This window comes from Natator depressus, chromosome 4, assembly GCF_965152275.1.
Source record: "Natator depressus isolate rNatDep1 chromosome 4, rNatDep2.hap1, whole genome shotgun sequence".
In the NCBI taxonomy this organism is placed as follows: Eukaryota; Metazoa; Chordata; order Testudines; family Cheloniidae; genus Natator; species Natator depressus.
Window position 1 is genome coordinate 42,882,827 of NC_134237.1, and position 18,762 is coordinate 42,901,588.

Consider the following 18,762-nt stretch of genomic DNA (forward strand, 5'->3'; position numbering starts at 1 on the left):
TTCTGTATGGTGCAGGGAGTCACTGTTTGTTCCCCCTTCCTCTTATGGAAAAATGTGGGTGATTCCACTGTCTAAAGCTGAAGATTTTCTGATATCCGTGCATATCATTGGAGACCAGCCAGAAGAAAATGTTTGCATGTGGAGTAGAAGAATGCCACTGGTAAATCTCCTCCAAAAGTACATCTGAGGTTTGTATAAGTAGCAAGAAGCAGGAAGAGCACCTTGCTTCTGCACAGCTGCCCACCCTCCAGATTCCCTGTAGCTTCTTGGTAATATAGCTTCTTCACAGCTCCCATGCTTATGCCAGCCCTGGAACTTCCTTTAAAAGGGAGGGGTCCACTGCACATAGGGGGTAATTGGCACAAGCTACAGCAGCTTTGGTCTGTAATATGCACCAGTTTTCCCCAGAGATTTGAAGGAAGCAGAATCTGGAGGAGTCCTACCTGCTGTCTTCCCTATCACACACTCCCTGACACACCCCCATCTGCCAGTTTTCTTATATGCCTGGGTTTCTTTTGTTGTAAATATATTAATGTAAAATGCCTACCTTTCTGAACTCAGTACTTTTTATTGCTGAGGTTACCAAAAAATTCTAAATCCCAGATTACAAGTGTGCCTAGTATGTTTCCTGTTCATTTCCTGTTTCCTGTTTATGAAGATCTGAAGCCATTTGTCTGAATTTATTTAAGGTGTATATAAGTTTGATTCCTAGTGACTGACAGCTAGAAAGTAAACGCTTAAATTGGCTTTCACATAGACCACTGGTAATGTAAAGCAGGCATAAAAAATTCAGAAGTCATAGCAAATTAAATACTAATCTGTTCCTCCCGATTTTAAAGATTTGCTTAAGCTGTCATTCTAATCATCTACATTTCTTCAGTCAGCATTAACATTAAAAGCCTGTATTTTATTAATTATCCAATGGATGCCTGACTTTCCCCCCTCCCCCTTGAGTAAACTCTTTCAACCTGGATATTCTGTGCTATTGCAGGATCTATTTGTTTTTTGTTTTGAGAAAATGTGATGATAAAACACTAAAGAAACATTCTCAAAAAAGATGGAACCCTGCAAAGAAATATTTTTTTAAAAAAGATTGAAAATAAACCAAAATATTACGAAAATTACTCTAAATTACTGATAATAGGCCACATTTTGACATACTCTCACCCTGTGCAACCTTACTGAGGTCTGCACAAAATTTGGTTCATGTCATCAAGGTGTGAGTACATGGGCATCCAGGGAGTGGGCAGAAGGAGTCTCTTGTCACTATTACTGGTTTCATGCTTGCTTAGTTATCATGAGGCCAACTGATTTAAATGGAATCATAAACCTCTAAAAATGACCTAAGGTATCTCATCCAAACCCGTGTATGCCATGATTTTAAGATCTAGAATCTCAGGCCCTTCCAGGGTTCAGAATGAGTGCTAAGTGGGAAGCAAGAAATCTTCTTGTTCCAATGGGATAAAGCTCTATTTGTTAGCACTGTTGGTTTCTAGGATATTGTTTAGATAGATTGTTTGGGGAGTTTTAAAGGGCGATTGTTTGTAGTTGTCCAGGGGTTAAAATGTTAGGATATGGACTGGACCTTGATTCCTGGGCAGAAGGCAGCAGAGCGGAATCAAAGATGCATAATACATTAAATAAAAACTTTGGACAATCTTAGGGAGAGCCTGATCCTGTAGTGTGATCACTCCTGTTGGCTTCAAAAATCTTTGAGGGCATTCAGCATCTCTCTGGAGGAACTTGGCACCTACAGGATTGTTCATTACAAAACAAGATATTTTCAGTTCACTTTTAACATGAAAACTACTAGCAGTTTTGTTTGTGTAAGAAAGCAATATTTGGGCCTGATTCACTAATGTGTTACATCAATTTTAATTTTTAGCATGTGCCTTAGTGCTTTTCTGAATACAGATGGTCTTAAGCACATGTTCAAGTACTTTCCTTATTCAGGGCCAAGATTTGGAGCCACCGCTTTAGGTACAAATCAATGTATTTTTGCATTAAAAAGGCATGGAACCACTCTCCCCACCCCACATCATCATCATAATCATCTTCTCATCCAAAAACATCTTTACAGGCACGGGAAGCAGTATAGCATCACCATCCATTCCTGTACATGATTTGTTCCTCCATTTAGCCCAGCCAGGTCATGCCCCTGCATCTGATATCCTGCCATCTAGTCAATGGTTGACATTTAGGTCTACTGTCATTGGTTTCATTTGCATTATTTTCTTTGGCATCCTATCATCTGTTTGTCTTCTACAATGTCCCTACCATTGTAATCTTTTTGATTGCAGCCAATCCCATACTCCGATTTCACAGAGGAGCCTACTCTCCTAACTTCTTCATTTGTCTTAAAATCATTCCATTTTTCATCTGCCATCTTCCGAAGAACTCTCATTTCTACTATCTACAGTTTTCTGATGTCTGTTTCATTTAATGTAGCTGTTTCCAAAGAGTAATACTGTTTTGATAATATTATGTTTGGTTCCGGGTGAAAAAGTACCAGTCCATAATTTCATGCAGCACTTGTAACAAAGTACATCTCCTTTTAACCTTATCTTTGACGGAACCTTCAGCACTGATCGAGCTTCCTAGGTACATATAAGATTTTACTTGTTCTGTGACTTTGCTGCTTCATTTCCATACTTTATCTCTTGTTCCTTTTCCAAGATACAATAAATGACAAGAAGACAAAGTGGTTGTAAATTCAAGTCGACTACACCAATTTCCCAAGAATAGCAAAAAGTATAATTAATTCAAACGTGTCTGCCAGTTGTACAATGTCATCTGCAGAAGCTAAAGAGTTTAACTCTTTACCCAAAGTCACACCCTCCCACTCTATCACTCTTAATGTACAGTTTAAGAACGTGATGAACACGGCAATTCCATGCCCCCTTGTCTTAAACCAAGCTTTGATTTGAACCAGTTACTTAATTATCCACCAGTTCTTACAGTACTACAGGAGTCATTTTACATAACTTTTATAATTGCAATGATCATATCTGGAACTCCATGTGATTTTATTACTTTCTGTAATGCTTCCCTCCAAACTGAATCAAATGTCTTAGTGAAGTTGATGAAAACTGCAAACATCTTTAATCCCCATTCTCACTTCCCCCGCTCTGCTCCCCACCCCATCAGCTGTCAGAGTGTGAATATCAGAACAATGGAACTTCTGCCTGATCTGAAGCCACACTGTTCCTTCTCTATTACTTCCTCTAAAACTGGCATTAATCTGTTGCCAGCTATTTTCATCATGATTTTTCCTAGTACTGATAATGATCTTACAACTCTGTAATTATTCTAATCAGCAGGATCTCCTTTCTTCGGGATTCGTGGAACTATTGAATTTAGCGAGTCACCCAGTACCTTCTCTTGCTCCTATGCCTTCTCATATATGTTTTCCCTAATACTTTGATAACACTTGTCCAGTTGGCTTTTAGCAGCTCACCTGTAATACTGTCTATTCCTGCAGCTTCACCATTTCTTCTTATTTTTCTATTTCTTTTTCTGATGGTGGTTCAATGCTGAGATACATTTTGTCTTCCAAACTGCCCTGTTCATCTAGCATGTCTAGAATGCTTGCATCTGGATGAACTTCAGGGTTCTGCACTTTGTCAAAATGATACTTCCATATTTTCGGCACCTCTTTGGCATTTGTTTGCAGTTCACCAGTGATCATTTTTGCCACTTGCATCATTGGCCTTATTGTGCTTCCACACAATTTAACCTCATTTTCATATCTTGTTTTCTTGATGTCTTGTCTAGTTGTTGAACCTCTTCTTTCCAGAACTTTTGCTTGTCCAGTTTTTGTGATTCCTTCACCGTATTGTGCAAATGCTTTTACTACTTCTGCTTTCCCAGCAGTCTTGGCTTGTTTATACTTTTCCTACAGTGTTCTTGTTTTGGTTTTTTTCCAGGTTTTCATTGTTTACTTAGGCCTTCCAATAACTTCTTGTATTTTGTATCACTTTCTTGAATATTTTCCATCCAGTCTGTGGTGAGATTTCTTCGTCATCACAAATCAGTGGTCTGAAATGTTCTCTAAGTGTCCACTAATATTCCTTCCTCACAGAACTATCCTTTAACTTATCAAGATCAAATTTAGCTTTAGTTACAGCCATCTTTTTCTTGGACTCTAACTTCATCTGAATCTTTTCCATTAGTAGACATGATCACTGCCACACTCGGTACTCCTATAGACTCTTAACATCCAACAGTGACCAGTGACTTTTACTGAAAATAATGTGGTCAATCTGGGTTTTAGTTTAACTGACTAGTGAGTTCCGTATAACCTTGTGTATATCTTTGTGAGAAACCACGTACCACAATAATCAGACTCTGCATCTCACAGCAAGTTTTTGATCTTTCCCCATTATCCCCAGTGCTATGTGGTCCAACACTGTTCATTTGCTTACCATGTCAGGTACCACCCTTTTGCATTTGTATCTCTCTTTATTAAAATTCTATCATGACCAGGAATCTCATCTACAATGCCACCTAACTGTTGATAAAATCCTTTTGTCTCTTCCTCTTCTGCTGTTTTTGTTGGTGCAGAACAACAGGTCACAGTTATGCATAATTTATTGTAGGCAGTAGTAAATCTTGCTATGAAAATCCTCTCAAACGTCAGTTTCCAGCTGCTCACTGAAGTCACTGTTCTCTTGTCCACTGCTATAGCAACCCCATCCCTGTGCTTCGCTTGTCCACCTGAATGTCAGGTGTAAAGGAAAGTATAATTTCCAACTGTGAACTCTCCTGTATCCAGCCAATATGTCTCCTGTATGGCAGCAAAGGAAACCTACAACTTCCTTTATTCTTCTGCTACTGAGTCTGGACTGGAGTGAATAGAGTTCTAACATTCCAGCTCACAGTACATGTGATATGTTTAGCAGTTATCTGAAATCCATGACCATTTCCATTTTCTAGGCTTGACAGGCCTGGGTCAAAATCCATATAAGTCAGTCTGGTTTGCTGTACTATAACAAATAAATTTCAGGTATAATGGCTTGTTAATCCACCCTATCCATCTCATGGGAATGCCATGTGATAGCTTGCTGGCCTGCTAGAAATAGGTATCAATGGTTCAACATTAGTCTGCTTGCCTTCCAAAGCTAACGAGCTTAGACTGCTTGGATTTTAATCAGTTTTTCTTCTGCTAGACAAACATATATCTTTAAGTGTATATCTTTCAGGTAAGAGACATATCTTTAAAAGTACTAAAAAAGAAAATCATAAGAGGCCACATTTTTAGCAGTGTGTGGGGACTTCGTTAGCTTTCATTAATCACAGCAGGCCCTTACGTGCTGCATTGCACCACACTGAAAATATAGTCCTGGGAGTCATTCCTGAAATTAGATGTAGGATTTGAAACTGCATTTAGTAATAAGAGTAGCATTTCCCAGTGAGTTGATCTTAATGTTGTATTACAGTGGCACTTCATTTAAACTTTGATGTACATCTCCAATTTTGTACTTACAGTAGATTTTCATATAACGTTATTGTCAATAATTCATGGTTATGGTGTAGCTAGCTATTTCATAACTCATGTTCCTACTTCTTATACATTCTTGCTTATTGCAGGACTGTTGCTTATTCAAATCCCATGATTAATTTATGTGCATTAATTAGTATGTTTTAAGACAGATTAAGTTTTACAGCAACCTTATTGCTTAATTCATTTTATAGACAATTATACAGAAATACACTGGATTTAATTCTTGTGATATTTCAGAAGGTATTCCTGCTCCGCAGCTCACAAAAATCCAGTAATAAATGTTATTAAAGAATATATGTTAGATAGCTCTAATAAAATATGTTTAACTGGCTTGCACCTTTTTGATGTCACAATATCAGTCATGCCTTGAGATGCCAGCTAGCTTTAAAAATTTATTTTTCAAATGACTTAACTGTAAAACACTAAATTACATGTAATGTGATTCATATAGTAATTTTTTCTTCCTGTTAATGTTGTCCTGCCCCAGAAACTGTCCTGGGATCTGTTCTGATATAGTGCATTTCATAAAGTGAAACAGTTCTATGTTTCCAAAATTAAGAAATATTCTTTATATTGGTTTGTGTTAACAAAGATGCTACGTTACGTTTAGAAGAAGGGAGGCAGACTAGATATACTATTAATTATTATTATTATTTTATTTTATTATTATATTTTGTAGATAATTTATGAAACTATCAGGGTACTGGTCCTTTAGGCACATGCATGCCCTGTTACAAGATGCTAGAATTTGGAGAATTTTAGTTTCCAGCTTGAATACGTGACAGAAGTACTAGGTGACTTGGGATCATGTGGTTGCCTTTGTAAAGAAAAACTCTTAGTTTAATCTAGGAGAGTCCAAAGTCAGGAAAATTGCTAGGAAGCTGCCACCTCCCAAGTCATCAGAGGGCAGGAGGCCTGGGACTAGAACCTGTGAACTTAAAGAGGCCCGATACAAGTGACTATGAAGCCCAAGGAGAAAGGCCAGAAAGAACTTGGAGCTGAGACAACAAGGGTGAAGAGTGAATACTTTAGCATGGATAATTTTTGTCTTACAATATTAATAAACCTGACTCCCAAAAAATGAGTCGTGAGTTTTAAACATTACTTGTGTGGTGTGTGAGTACCTTAAGGGTACTGAAGAAGGGGAAACTGAGGCACTGTTCACTTGACGAGGGCCTGGAAATGGTTACTCTGTAATAACATTATTTCAATAACATCAATAACATGTTTTAATTTCTATGCTTTACATGGTTAATTATTGGTATGAGTGAAAAGGTTGGTTATCACTCCTTCCTGTGGGAATTTAGTAGTAGTACAAAAATAACTTTCTAATCTGAAAGCAGTACAAATATTTTTTTCTCTTTGTGGGCCCTATTCGAGATTCTCTACTCAGATAGAACTCCCAACTTCTTCAGTGATAGTTTTGCCTGAATAAGTAGCCCTGAAGGATGGCTTGATCCAGAAAAGTACTTACGTGTTGGCTTGCCTGATCCTGTACGTTGCTGGGCCTCTGATGAGGTGCCCTCAACTTCTGTTTACTTCACAGGGAATTGAGGACTCTCAGCACTTTGCAGGGTTAAATCCAATGATAGAAGATAATGATGATTTTTAATAACAATAGCAACATTTATCAAGTGTCTCCTTTTAAATACTTGTAGTTAGTGTTATGGGATTTCCCCTCCCTTGATTGTGTTGGAGAGATTGAACGAGTGTATGGCAGGCACCGGAGGGGCCAGAAAGGAGGAAGCTCCAGTAGGTGAGGCAAGAAGTAATTGGGGGCTGGACACAGGTGCTGGTGGGGGGAATGGAGACAAATGAGCAAATTATGGAGAAAGAAGTGACAGGATTTATTGCAACTCACATCATCTTTTAAATTTGTCCTTAAAATTCACCTCTGCTCTGATGCCTAAAAATTACTGAACAGTGACTGGGGAGCTGGTGTGCTGTGATTGCAAGTTATTATGTTAATCATAATTGTATAACATTTTGTGCTGTGCTCCTCCCTTGCCCTCCCATCTGTCTGCTCTATCTACTTGTCTCTTCTCATATACTTACTGTAAGCTCTTTGGGCCAGAGACCATTTTTCCTTCATGTGTATGTGTAGTGCCTAGTCACAAGGCACTATCACAATACAAATAAATAACACTGATGACAATAATAACAGTAGTGAAAGCATTGATATGATGTGAGAGTGGAGTAAAAAATCTAAAACCAAATCTCCAAAGCAGAGAGAACATCAGGGTTTTTTGCTAAATTTAGTGCCGCTAGATTTAAATTCTGCCAGATTCAGGACTGTCTGCAGGAATCTGCTGAGTCTTGTGTGATTCAGGTTTAGCATTTTTTTTTTTAATTTAAACAGAATCTATTTACATTCAGAAATACTTACCAGAGCTTGCAGTACAAATTCTCTCACTCAGTATAGCATCGCCATACTTTTCAGCAATTAGCTTTGTAGCATCATCAGAGACCCTAATAGTAATTTTTAGCATTGTATACGAGATGTGTAATAGCTAAAGTTCATGAAAATGTACTAAACTTAATTATGAAATATATTCAGGGAAACTTGGGGGAAAATCCTGCGGTCCTCTGACAAATTATAAGAAGAACATTCTTCAGAAACAACTGCTTTCAAAGCAGAATTCAAATCTGGGAACTTTGCCTGACCATGAAAAACTATATTTATCACCACAAATATAGCATTTATGTCTAATGCAACCGACGTAGTCACCAAATTAAAAAGGACCAAAATTTGTGGTCCTTAATCAGGCAGAACTTCCAGTGAAAGTGCTGAGAGTTCTGGTTGGTTGAGGACTGCAGAATTTGGCCCCATGTTACTGTTTATCCAGAGAAAGTGTCTTCATGTGTAATTTCTTCTTATTTCACAGCAACTACACAAAAGTCAGTGGATGTTAGCTAGTCAGTCAGTTACAAGGGAGTGAAAGTTGTCAGGACTCAATATGAAATTGCAGCTGTAACTTATTATTGCCAAAAGCATCTTACCTTGGAACCATTGCTGCATCCCTGACTCATGCAAGTACTCTTATTAACTTCAACTGGATTACTTGCATGAATAAAGAATACACATGTAAAAAAAGAGTTGTGGAATTGGGCCCTTAAATCCACCAAAGGATGGAATGTAAGATCAAGTCTCAGAATCCATCTTCGGTTTCCTTCTGTTTGCCATCAGTTCACCACTAGTTAAAGATTGCTGAAGTACTCAAGATCGACAGGGTGTATTACAGAAATACTTTAAAGATTCCTGGATGACTGAAAATATTATGAGATATAGGCAATGTCATAACTCCCAGTGACTTCAGTAGGGTCAGGATTTCACCCACAGAACTGTATTCTGCTTTACCAATTAAAATTCCACCTAGATCAAAAGTGTCCAGAACTTTGCTAGACAATGCTCTGTGTGGAATACATTGGTGATCTCAATCCAATTTTTAATGGACAGATATCACCATTACAAAAGCATTATTCAATTTGGCACTAATTTTCGTCCTTTTTGACCATTTCACTTAAGAGGCCAAGGATTTAATAACTGTGTAAGTCAGTGGTTCTCAAAGCTGGTCTGCCACTTGTTCAGGGAAAGCCCCTAGGGGGCCGGGCCGGTTTCTTTACCTGCTGCGTCCGCAGGTTCGGCCGATCGTGGCTCCCACTGGCTGCAGTTCGCTGCTCCAGGCCAATGGGGGCTTTGGGAAGTGGCACGGGCCAAGGGATGTGCTGGCGGCCCTTCCCGCAGCCCCCATTAGCCTGGAGCGGCGAACTGCAGCCAATGAGAGCTGCGATTGGCCGAACCTGCGGACGCGGCAGGTAACGAAACCGGTCCAGCCCGCCAGGGGCTTTCCCTGAACAAGCGGCGAACCAGCTTTGAGAACCACTGGTGTAAGTAACAATACCATCTCTCTCTCTCTCTTAGTTAGTCCCATCAGGTTAGTGCTGAGATACATTGAAGGAGCATTGTGGGGAAGCTTGTGTTGTATTTCTTCATTCTGTGAATAAACCAAGGGCTTAAATTTCCAGTGCTCTCTATCCATCACCTTTAGCAAGCATTACATTTACTTTTAAAAAGATGGACTTCAAGCTTTTACTGTGAACTGACTTTCTTTTCCTGGTTGAATTATACTATTAACGCTATTTGAATATGATTTATCCTAGATTAATTTTTCTAGTATGTCTAAAATACCTAATCATCTGTGAAATGTAACAACTTTCAACTTTGCATTTCATTAACTGTCAGGTGAATGAGTCAATTAAATGTATTTGGAATGCTTGTACCCGACACATGCAATAACTAAGGACTCTGTTTCATTTAGTGTAGTAATAATAAACATTCCGTGAGCAATATTTCAGCAGTCAAGAACACTTATTGTAGCCTTTTCGATCGGCAAGTATTTGGCTAAATGACATATCTGAAAACAGGGTACAGAATGAATCAGACTAAAATTCCTGGCTGAAAGTACATTATTGCCAAAAAAGAATTACTCAATACATAGCATAAAAAGAAATGCATTGTGTAAATCAGTGGTGTCAAACACACACCCTTTGAGCTGGCAGACTTTAAAGTGAAACTTATGGACTTCTTTGTTAAGTTTCACTTTGCAGTTCTTTCACTCCCTTCCTTTGTGCCTTATGCACAGTTCCTTCGTGTACTTTGGTGTTTTTGGCAACTGGCCAGTTGGAGAGTTCATCAGAGATTCTTCCTTTGAGGCAGGAGGATACTGCACCAGCCTGTAATAAAAGTTTAAACAGTGAGAAATATAGAATTATTGTTTCATAGACAAAAAGGGGAAGGACAGACTCAGAAAGTGATTAGATTAATTGGCACAATAAATGTATTTGTTCCTTGCCCCAGAGTGAGGATAATAATCCCGGTGAAGCTAATATGATTTAGGTCCCTTGTTAACATTTTCTGTGTCTTAGCTTGCATTTGACAGAGGAAGGGGTTCACAGAGTAGATACTTGCAGATTAAACATGAGCTGTCCATTCATTATTTCTCATTTGTTCAAATCCAGCAAAGATTAGTACTTGAAAACAAGACAAAACATAGGTTAAATGAGTTCAGTCCAGTTTCTTATAAACCAGTATCCACATCACAGTAAACACTATCTGATTTGGCACTAATTGGCATCATTGTTGGTAGTTCCGTCAAAGAAATCAGGTTTGAATGAGTCTGGAAATTGAACTACCCTCCAGCCCTCAGAGAAGATCACTCCAGGTCAGGATTGAGACATACTGAGGCAGTAAAATGAAGGAAACTAACATTCCACTGCCTCTGCTTTATTTGTTTTGTGGATAAATAAATTGTGGGCTTGAGTCTCCAAGGCTGTCAATGTGCCATCTATGACAGACTTCCATTAGAGAAAAAGAAAAATCAACCACATGTTCAAATTTGGCCTGATTGTTACAAACAAGGCTTTCTATGTTGTTTCCAGTTTATCTTTATGCACAGAACTTACACTATAGAATATTTCTTGAGTAAGATAAAGACTGAAAACTTTTGTGTGTTTGTGTGACTTGTACTTTGTACTCAGATGGCCTACTTTAAAAACAAACTAGCCCTGTTCTTTACATAAAATTGGCTTTGCAGCTCTCGGAGCTGTGACATGCAGAAGTGTTAGATTATAAATGAAGAGTGGCATATCTAGTATCAGTATTGTTGTATTTGTAACCTCTAGCATTTTAAATCCCATTTCCCCCCAGGATCTCCTGCCCTTACTGGCACTGGAACTATTGCTGTCACAGTGGATGATGTCAATGACAATGTTCCTACATTTGCCTTTAAGATGTATTCCACCACCATTCCAGAGGATGCACCTACAGGGACGGATATTTTGCTAGTAAACTCTTCAGATGCTGATGCTTCAATTAATGCAGTTATCAGGTATGGCCTTTACCTTTGATGGATTTAATGCTGCCTGATATATCACATGAAGATGAAGGTTTTTCCTTCTGCTCATCACCACCACCTAAATACTAAAGACAAACAAGGATGGTGGTTTGTACATGGCAATATTGTTTAATCAAACCTGGGATTGTTAAAAATCTTCTAGGGTGGTAATATGAAGACATGATATTGCAATTTATTTTTAAACTCTGCAAAGTTAAAAGCAAATTGAATTTAAACTGACCTGAGTTTAACTGATTTCTAAAACTTTGGATCCCTCTAAACACAAAGAGAAATATGGATAAAGCAGCTATATGTAGCAGACTGCCTAAAGATCATAAATTGGCCAAATGCTGTAGGTTGGACTAGTAAACATAACAGTAATATGTCAAATAAAATTAAAATGAATGGGACCATCCGTGATGAAATGGAACAGAGATAGAGAGTTTGTTACCTCACTGCTTTCTGTTAACTTTGTATAGTCTTTAAAAAAAGACTATACAGGTCCAATTCAGCTCTCAGCTGCGCAAGTGTAGCTCCCTCTGATGGGACACAATTGGATATAAAGGTTGTAATTAAGAAGACTTAATTAATTAGTGCTTCTAAAGTATTTTTATATTCATTAATGGAAGTCACTAAAAAAGTAGAAACTATTGTTCCTGAAGATTGACTAGATCCAGAAGTTTAAATTTGATGACCTTTGAAATTGGGGAGTAATTTGGATTTCAGAACTCATATACTAACTCAACTCAATAACTAGTGCTGGGGTTGATTGTAAAATTGTATAGGTTTGTTGTTCAGTTCTGGTTTGGATTCAGCCAGAATCTCACAAGAATAGTTGGTTTCTGCACTGTGGAACTGAAACCCTAGCCCGATTCAGCTTTGATCTTAATTACCAAACCTTAAACTTAGTTAGATCCACATCAAAATGGCACTTCCTCAGCCACTTCTAATTTTAGGGTCAGATTTGCAAACTTGGGTGTTTAAAGTCAGGCATTCAAGTACCATTCCCACTAAGCCTAAATATGGATCTAGGTGCCTAATTTTAAAGCTCCAAGCTTGAAAACTGGATTCAACAGGAAGAAGAAGAAGAAAGACTTAGCAATTAGATGTCAAGTATCAGGATGTAGCCATGTTAGTCTGTATCCACAAAAACAACAAGGAGTCCGGTGGCACCTTTAAGACTAATAGATTTATTTGGGCGTAAGATCTTCTCCATGCATCTGAAGAAGTGTTTTTTCACCCACAAAAGCTTAAGCCCAAATAAATCTGTTAGTCTTTAAGGTGCCACCGGCCGCCTTGTTTTTTTTTAGCAGTTAGAATAACCTCCAACATGCAGCTTATAAACATCTCTGTATATTGCAGCAGATATACAGGCCATTTAATGATGAATTGGTTCTAGATGCAGAAATACCATTACCCATCTTGCAGTCTCATTTATATATGTTCTTGTGGTGAAATCCTTTGATTTGTTGCCAGGGGAGTCCTGGTTTCACTGAGCAAATACATGGGCAACTACTGCGCTTAGTTTGGAGATGAATAAGCAAAACAAATACTGCAAAAGGTGAATTGTTTTATCCCATTCAGAAAAACTGATGAAAAGGGAGAGTTTGGCAGTTTTCTTTTATGTGTCAAATGCTTTGTATAGTTCTACTGGCACAATCGTGTCCCTTAACTGGGCAAATTCCTACTGTTGAGCTCTGGCAATAAGCATTTTCAGAGACAAGAATAATGAAGATGTTAAGTGTCAGTGACAGGCTCAACATTACCCACTGAGGACTGATGTGTAATGGAATGGAAGGCAGTCTTGTATTAGTTATTAATCACTCCTTACTATTGAAGAAGACCAGGGGTAATCCTTTCCCTTTTAACTTTTGTGAATGCAAACACTGATATCTATGTTCCCTAAAATACACAACATGGGGATAAAAAAATTGTCTCAATGTCATTCACTTTTGCCATTTCATCTACTTTTCGTCTTCAAAGTACAGAATAAAATTGCTGTGGTCATAAATATAAAAATACAGAGAACTAGATTGTAGAAAGGTAAACATGTACAAAATATTATATTTCCTTTTTAACCTGCTTGAAGCCTAGAATAGGAACTTAGCTTCTTTGGCATTTTTAAAGTCTTGAAAGGCATCCAGATATAATATTTATAAAATTTGCAACAATTAAGCTTTTAATTCCATGCAATCTTACAACAAGAAACTGATTTTGGAAAGCCTTATTATATAAAAAAGGATCTTTGCAAAGCAAAGATTATAGTGTTTATGTCTGGTGATCAGAAATTATCAAAGTGCCTTCAGATGTCTTTAAAGTAATACCAACTGTTTTGGAGGACTTCTTTATCAGCCTTTATCATTTCATCCACTGTCATCTCAAAGTGGAATAGTAAAGAGAAATGGTCTTTCAAGAGTAGCCATTTAAAACAAAATTGTTTGTTTGGGTTTTTTTTTTTTTAGTCTTAGGATAAACTTTGCTTTTCTTGGGCGTTATTTGTCCAGATTCATCATTCAAAATAATACATGTATTAATAGTGTATACAATTATGTAGGACTTGATTTTACAAAACTCTGGCAGAAGATATAAAGTACTAAATATATAAGGCCTGCTTTTCAGAGGTGCTAAGCACCCAAAGTCTTCAGTAAATTCTGTTAAAGTTGTGAGTTCTGAGCACCTCTGAAAATTGGATCTTTAATTTCCAAGACGATTGTGCCAAATTCTGAATCAAGAGTCCCACATGAAGCTAAAAAAATAGACCAAGTTATGCAAAAATCAGATAAATCTCTGGGAGAGGCAACCTGATGATATATACGCAAATCCTAAGCATTGCTGTTTTTCTCCTGTTTTCTGTGTGATATAACCTACAGTCATTAAAAAAGGGTTGATGCACGTGTGTTACACGCAAAGGACACATGTGGACACATGAGACCAAAGTTTGTGCACATCAGTCACAAAAGTCATTCCAGGACAGAATTTAAAATAAGCAACAAACATAATATTTCTATGTATTTTTTCATACGACCATTCTCGTTCTGGATCAGTACAGAAACATTTAGACTGAACAGTGCTGCTGTTGATTCAGGCCCAGTAAATATGGTCTTTAACTTAAGATCAAACTTAATTGCACCAATAAGATGGGGATTATTTAAAGCAGTCTCTTAAACAAGAGGAGCTGTTTACTGGAGGTGATCCTTTATGCAGGTTTCACAGTACACTGAATATTAAAAGTCTGTAAAGCAGAGTAGAAGTTTAGATTAGAGAAGTGCTGTATTAGGTGTATTAATGAGTGTTTCCCGCCTTTGTGCATATTAATGGGTATTTCCCACCTTTGACACCACAAGTGGTGGGGAGCTGGAAAGTTTCCAACATATCTCCTAGAGATACTGCCTCTAGTGCTGCCCAACCCAACTGTACAACATTTTGGGATAGTTCAATTTGGAGACCAAAACTTGTGGATACACTGCAAAATATCAAACTCAGATGCAGATGTCCGACCTCTTTTTTTAGTTAAGTACACATTATTTCTTTTCCATATTTAGTTTTTTATAATTTATTGTTACTTTATTTCTGTAGCATAGAGAAGCCCTAGGACCCCATTGTGCTAGGTATTGTACACAGAACAAAAAGATAGTCTCTGCCTCAGAGAGTTTACAATCCAAGTACAAGACAAGAAAAAACAAATGGATACAGACAGATGGGAAAGCACAAGGAAACAATGAGACAATATTGGTCAGCATGATAGTAGTTTAGTAGCTTAAATATTTATTATTATCATAATAGAGTTTCTTTCTTATGAGAATACTAATGGAAAATGTCTTTTTTGTCTTTTGAACAGCTATAGTCTTATTGGTGGTAATTCACAATTCACAATCAACCCATCAACAGGACAGATCATCACCAGTGCATTACTAGATAGAGAGACTAAGGAGAACTACACCTTAGTAGTTGTGGCCTGCGATGGTGGCTTTCCCAAAGCCCTTTCCAGTTCTACCAGTGTCCTTATCACTGTTGCCGATGTGAATGACAATCCTCCTAAATTTCAACACCATCCTTATGTCACCCATATTCCATCACCTACAACTTCAGGTAATTTGATAATGGTGGCCCTCCAGGAGATAATGGGATAATGTAAAAATCTGATCAAGTGATAGGTCATTCCATAAAAAAATTGTAAAATATATTGCCCTGTAACTATTTTACATTGTCTGTCATGTTTGTGGCGCGTGCTGTTGGAAAAAATTAACAGAGTTGAGACAGTGAATGGGTTTGGATTAGTAATTATAATGTTTTCTTCTGTGTTTTTTTCTCTTCACATTCACATCAAATCATCCTCTTTACAGTATATGCAGTATTATCCAGAAAAGCTGGTATTTTTGTTTGGCTTGTTATTAATTCGCAACAAGAATTTTGTAAGGATAGATTAGTTAATCTCTACAAAGAGTTTTGAAGATAAAAAGTTCTATACATTTTATTATTGAGAAAAAGCATACAGGGCAGTTGATGTGACACCTCTTAGTGGTGAAAAGGTCCCTTTTTCAAGTTGTCATCTGTTGAATTTGTCTACTCAGATGTCCTCTGGTTAGGATAGGGAATTTGCCTTCCTATGTGTTTCCAAAGTGTCAACTGCACCTCTGGTTCTGTACAGATAATATTATTTCATTTTTTAAAAGGTAGCACATCATTTACAGTATATTACATACTTTTAAAATGATTATTCATTTTTTACTTTACAGCTTATTTATTTGTGAAGGCAAAGAAAATACTCACGGTCTTAATCTCATGTATTCTAGGGCCATTTACATCACTCCAATAGTGCAAAGAAGTCTTACGGTGGGCATGACTTACACTGACCTTAAAGTCCCTTTATGCTGGCAGAGTGTTATAACTGGGCCTAAGTATAAATCAGAATAAAACCCTCAAATCTAAAAGAGAAAGAAATGATAAAATTACATTTAAGAGAAGGGGCAATAACTGCTGTTTCTGCCTTTGAAAATCTTCCCTTCATATGTAAAAGCCCTTCTGTGTCTCTGTGAAGGTCTCAGAAAAGATTTCAAAAATATCTTTTAATGATTCTTGTCCATGTTACATTTTAATTATAAAGGCTTCTCTGGAGACTTCCCACCTTGTATAAACATTCAAGGATCCTGCATCCTTTGCACACCCAAATTTCACAAGACAGTAGGATTGAGTTGCTTGATTATACAGTTTATGTTTAAACACATATATACACATCAGAAGTGGAAAATCCTGAATTGCCACATTTATTAATATTGTTCATGCATAGGATGAGCACTTTTGGAATATATTAAATATAAAATGTTAATATCCCTCTTGAAAAATCATAATGTTCCATAAATAATAGATGTCTAATTATTAACTGAGCTTATTGAGTTTTTTATTAGCTTTGTAAAATACCTGAAATATAGGGAAGGATGTGATTACTTAGTGAGGTTTTTAAATTGTGTAGTTAAGATACTGTATAATGCAGTGATATTGCAGTAGGATTCACTACTCAACAGATTAAAATAAACATTTCAGGGGCACCATGGTGTCCTCTAAAGTGCATACTGGTTTATTGTCATATTTATTCTTTGCAGGTTTTTGTCTCAAAACATTCATATATATACAGTGATATCAATTAAAAAGTGTCTTAAACTGAAAGATTCTACCAGATTTAAAATGGAAATAACTCTGGACCCCCTAATCTTTCAAAACAGAAGACGGTTTTAAAGTATGATCACAGCATGTATCATAAATTTACAATATTGCATATTATTGCTCTCATTGCAAGGCTCTAATGCTCTGTACAAACAAACATACGTGTTCCCTGTATAGAAGATTTTTATTTTCCTTTCAAAGAAATAAAATATCACATTGCCAGGAACTGTGTTCAGTCTTCTAAATTTTTAGTGATTCCAAACTGTGTTTTTGAAGGAATGATTTATTTTGTCCATACTTCCTCTCCCTTTCAGAACAATAATATCAACAAAGACCTTTGTGCAAGATGAAACTTCATACATTATGAGCAGTGTACAGCTGATCTGAGATCAGTAACATATGGGTAGAGACCTTGCTGAAGGTTTCATTTTCATGCCTTTAGGCAGAGCATACATGACTTATCCAATATTACCAGGTTGTGACCTGGAATTTTTAATATAAAACCTTTTTTAATTAGAAAAGAAAAAAATATATAGTCAGTCATAATTTCTTTGGACTTCACTAACTAAAAAAAAAGCAAATAAATTGAAATAAAACATGTTTTCTTACAAAAAAAAAAATTGAAAACCTGTGTGCCAAGCTTCAACCAAAAGGACATTTTAGAATCCCCTCAAACTACTCAAAAAAGCCATTGATGATAATGGGTTTGGCATGCACAGCACTAATTGTAGTAGAATGTGGTGTAATGTGATAGTCTCAAAGACAATAACATAGTTTCTTGCCATGGTTATTTCACAGTGGTCTTAATGCACACTTGGAGACGAGAATACAGCCTGGCTGCTTTAATTTTTGTGGCAGGATAAAAAATGGAGTTATGACAAGTCATCACAACCACATAAAATTAATGTGCCTAACTGAAGCAGAACTCTTATTTTTGTCCCAATCTTGTCAAGCTCAAGTATTGTAATACTGCTGAATTTTGCTGTTCTTCATCTGCCAGTTCCTCCCTATGGGGTATAAAATGTTGCTCTCTGAAAAACTGCAACAAGAAATGGTTTAAGTTGGGACACCGTCAAAGTCACTCTTGTCCCTCACAGATTTTGCCTTTAGAGTTTGAAAATTACATGATTTATATAGATAACTAGTGTGAGCCAAGCTTCAGCACTAGCAAAAACCGTGAATGGATGTCCAGCATAGTGGACATTCAGCATCAAATCTTCAAAAGAATGCATACACAACTTAGGCACACGAGTACCCAGATACATGTGTATTTATTGGAGATGCAGTTGCAGACAGGTATGTGCAAGTGCAAACCCAAACTGTCCACATATGCTGGAGAACTGGCCCACCTAAATGCTATGTGTACACATTATGAAGGTTGGTCATACAATACTTGCAAAACACAGAATAATTTAAAATGTTATTAAATACCATGCAATGTATTACAATTACAGTTTTCATATAATCTTACTTCGTGAATACTGTCAATGTGATGCTAAAGTTTCAGAAAGTCAGAGGCCCATTTGCTTATAGGCACTGACATCTGTACATACACATACTGTATTTATTTATTTATTTACTTTTGTGAGCACACTTACCTGATTTTCAGGCACAAATGTGGATGTATGCACATGCATGCATTTTGTGTGCGTTTATGTGCACGCATGCAAGTAGACCTGAGTGGTTGAAAATTTGGCTTAATAT

The 18,762-nt window shown here is 37.1% G+C and overlaps 1 protein-coding gene across 1 annotated transcript in view; it reads left to right on the forward strand.

Moving 5' to 3' along the window:
• Positions 1 to 18,762, forward strand: part of FAT4 (FAT atypical cadherin 4) — a 227,100-nt gene that overhangs the window by 155,888 nt on the left and 52,450 nt on the right. Inside the window, exons 7-8 of the mRNA XM_074950834.1 lie at positions 11,211 to 11,391; positions 15,236 to 15,486. Coding sequence (XP_074806935.1) covers positions 11,211 to 11,391; positions 15,236 to 15,486 — 432 coding nt within the window. The remainder of the gene's footprint in view (positions 1 to 11,210; positions 11,392 to 15,235; positions 15,487 to 18,762) is intronic.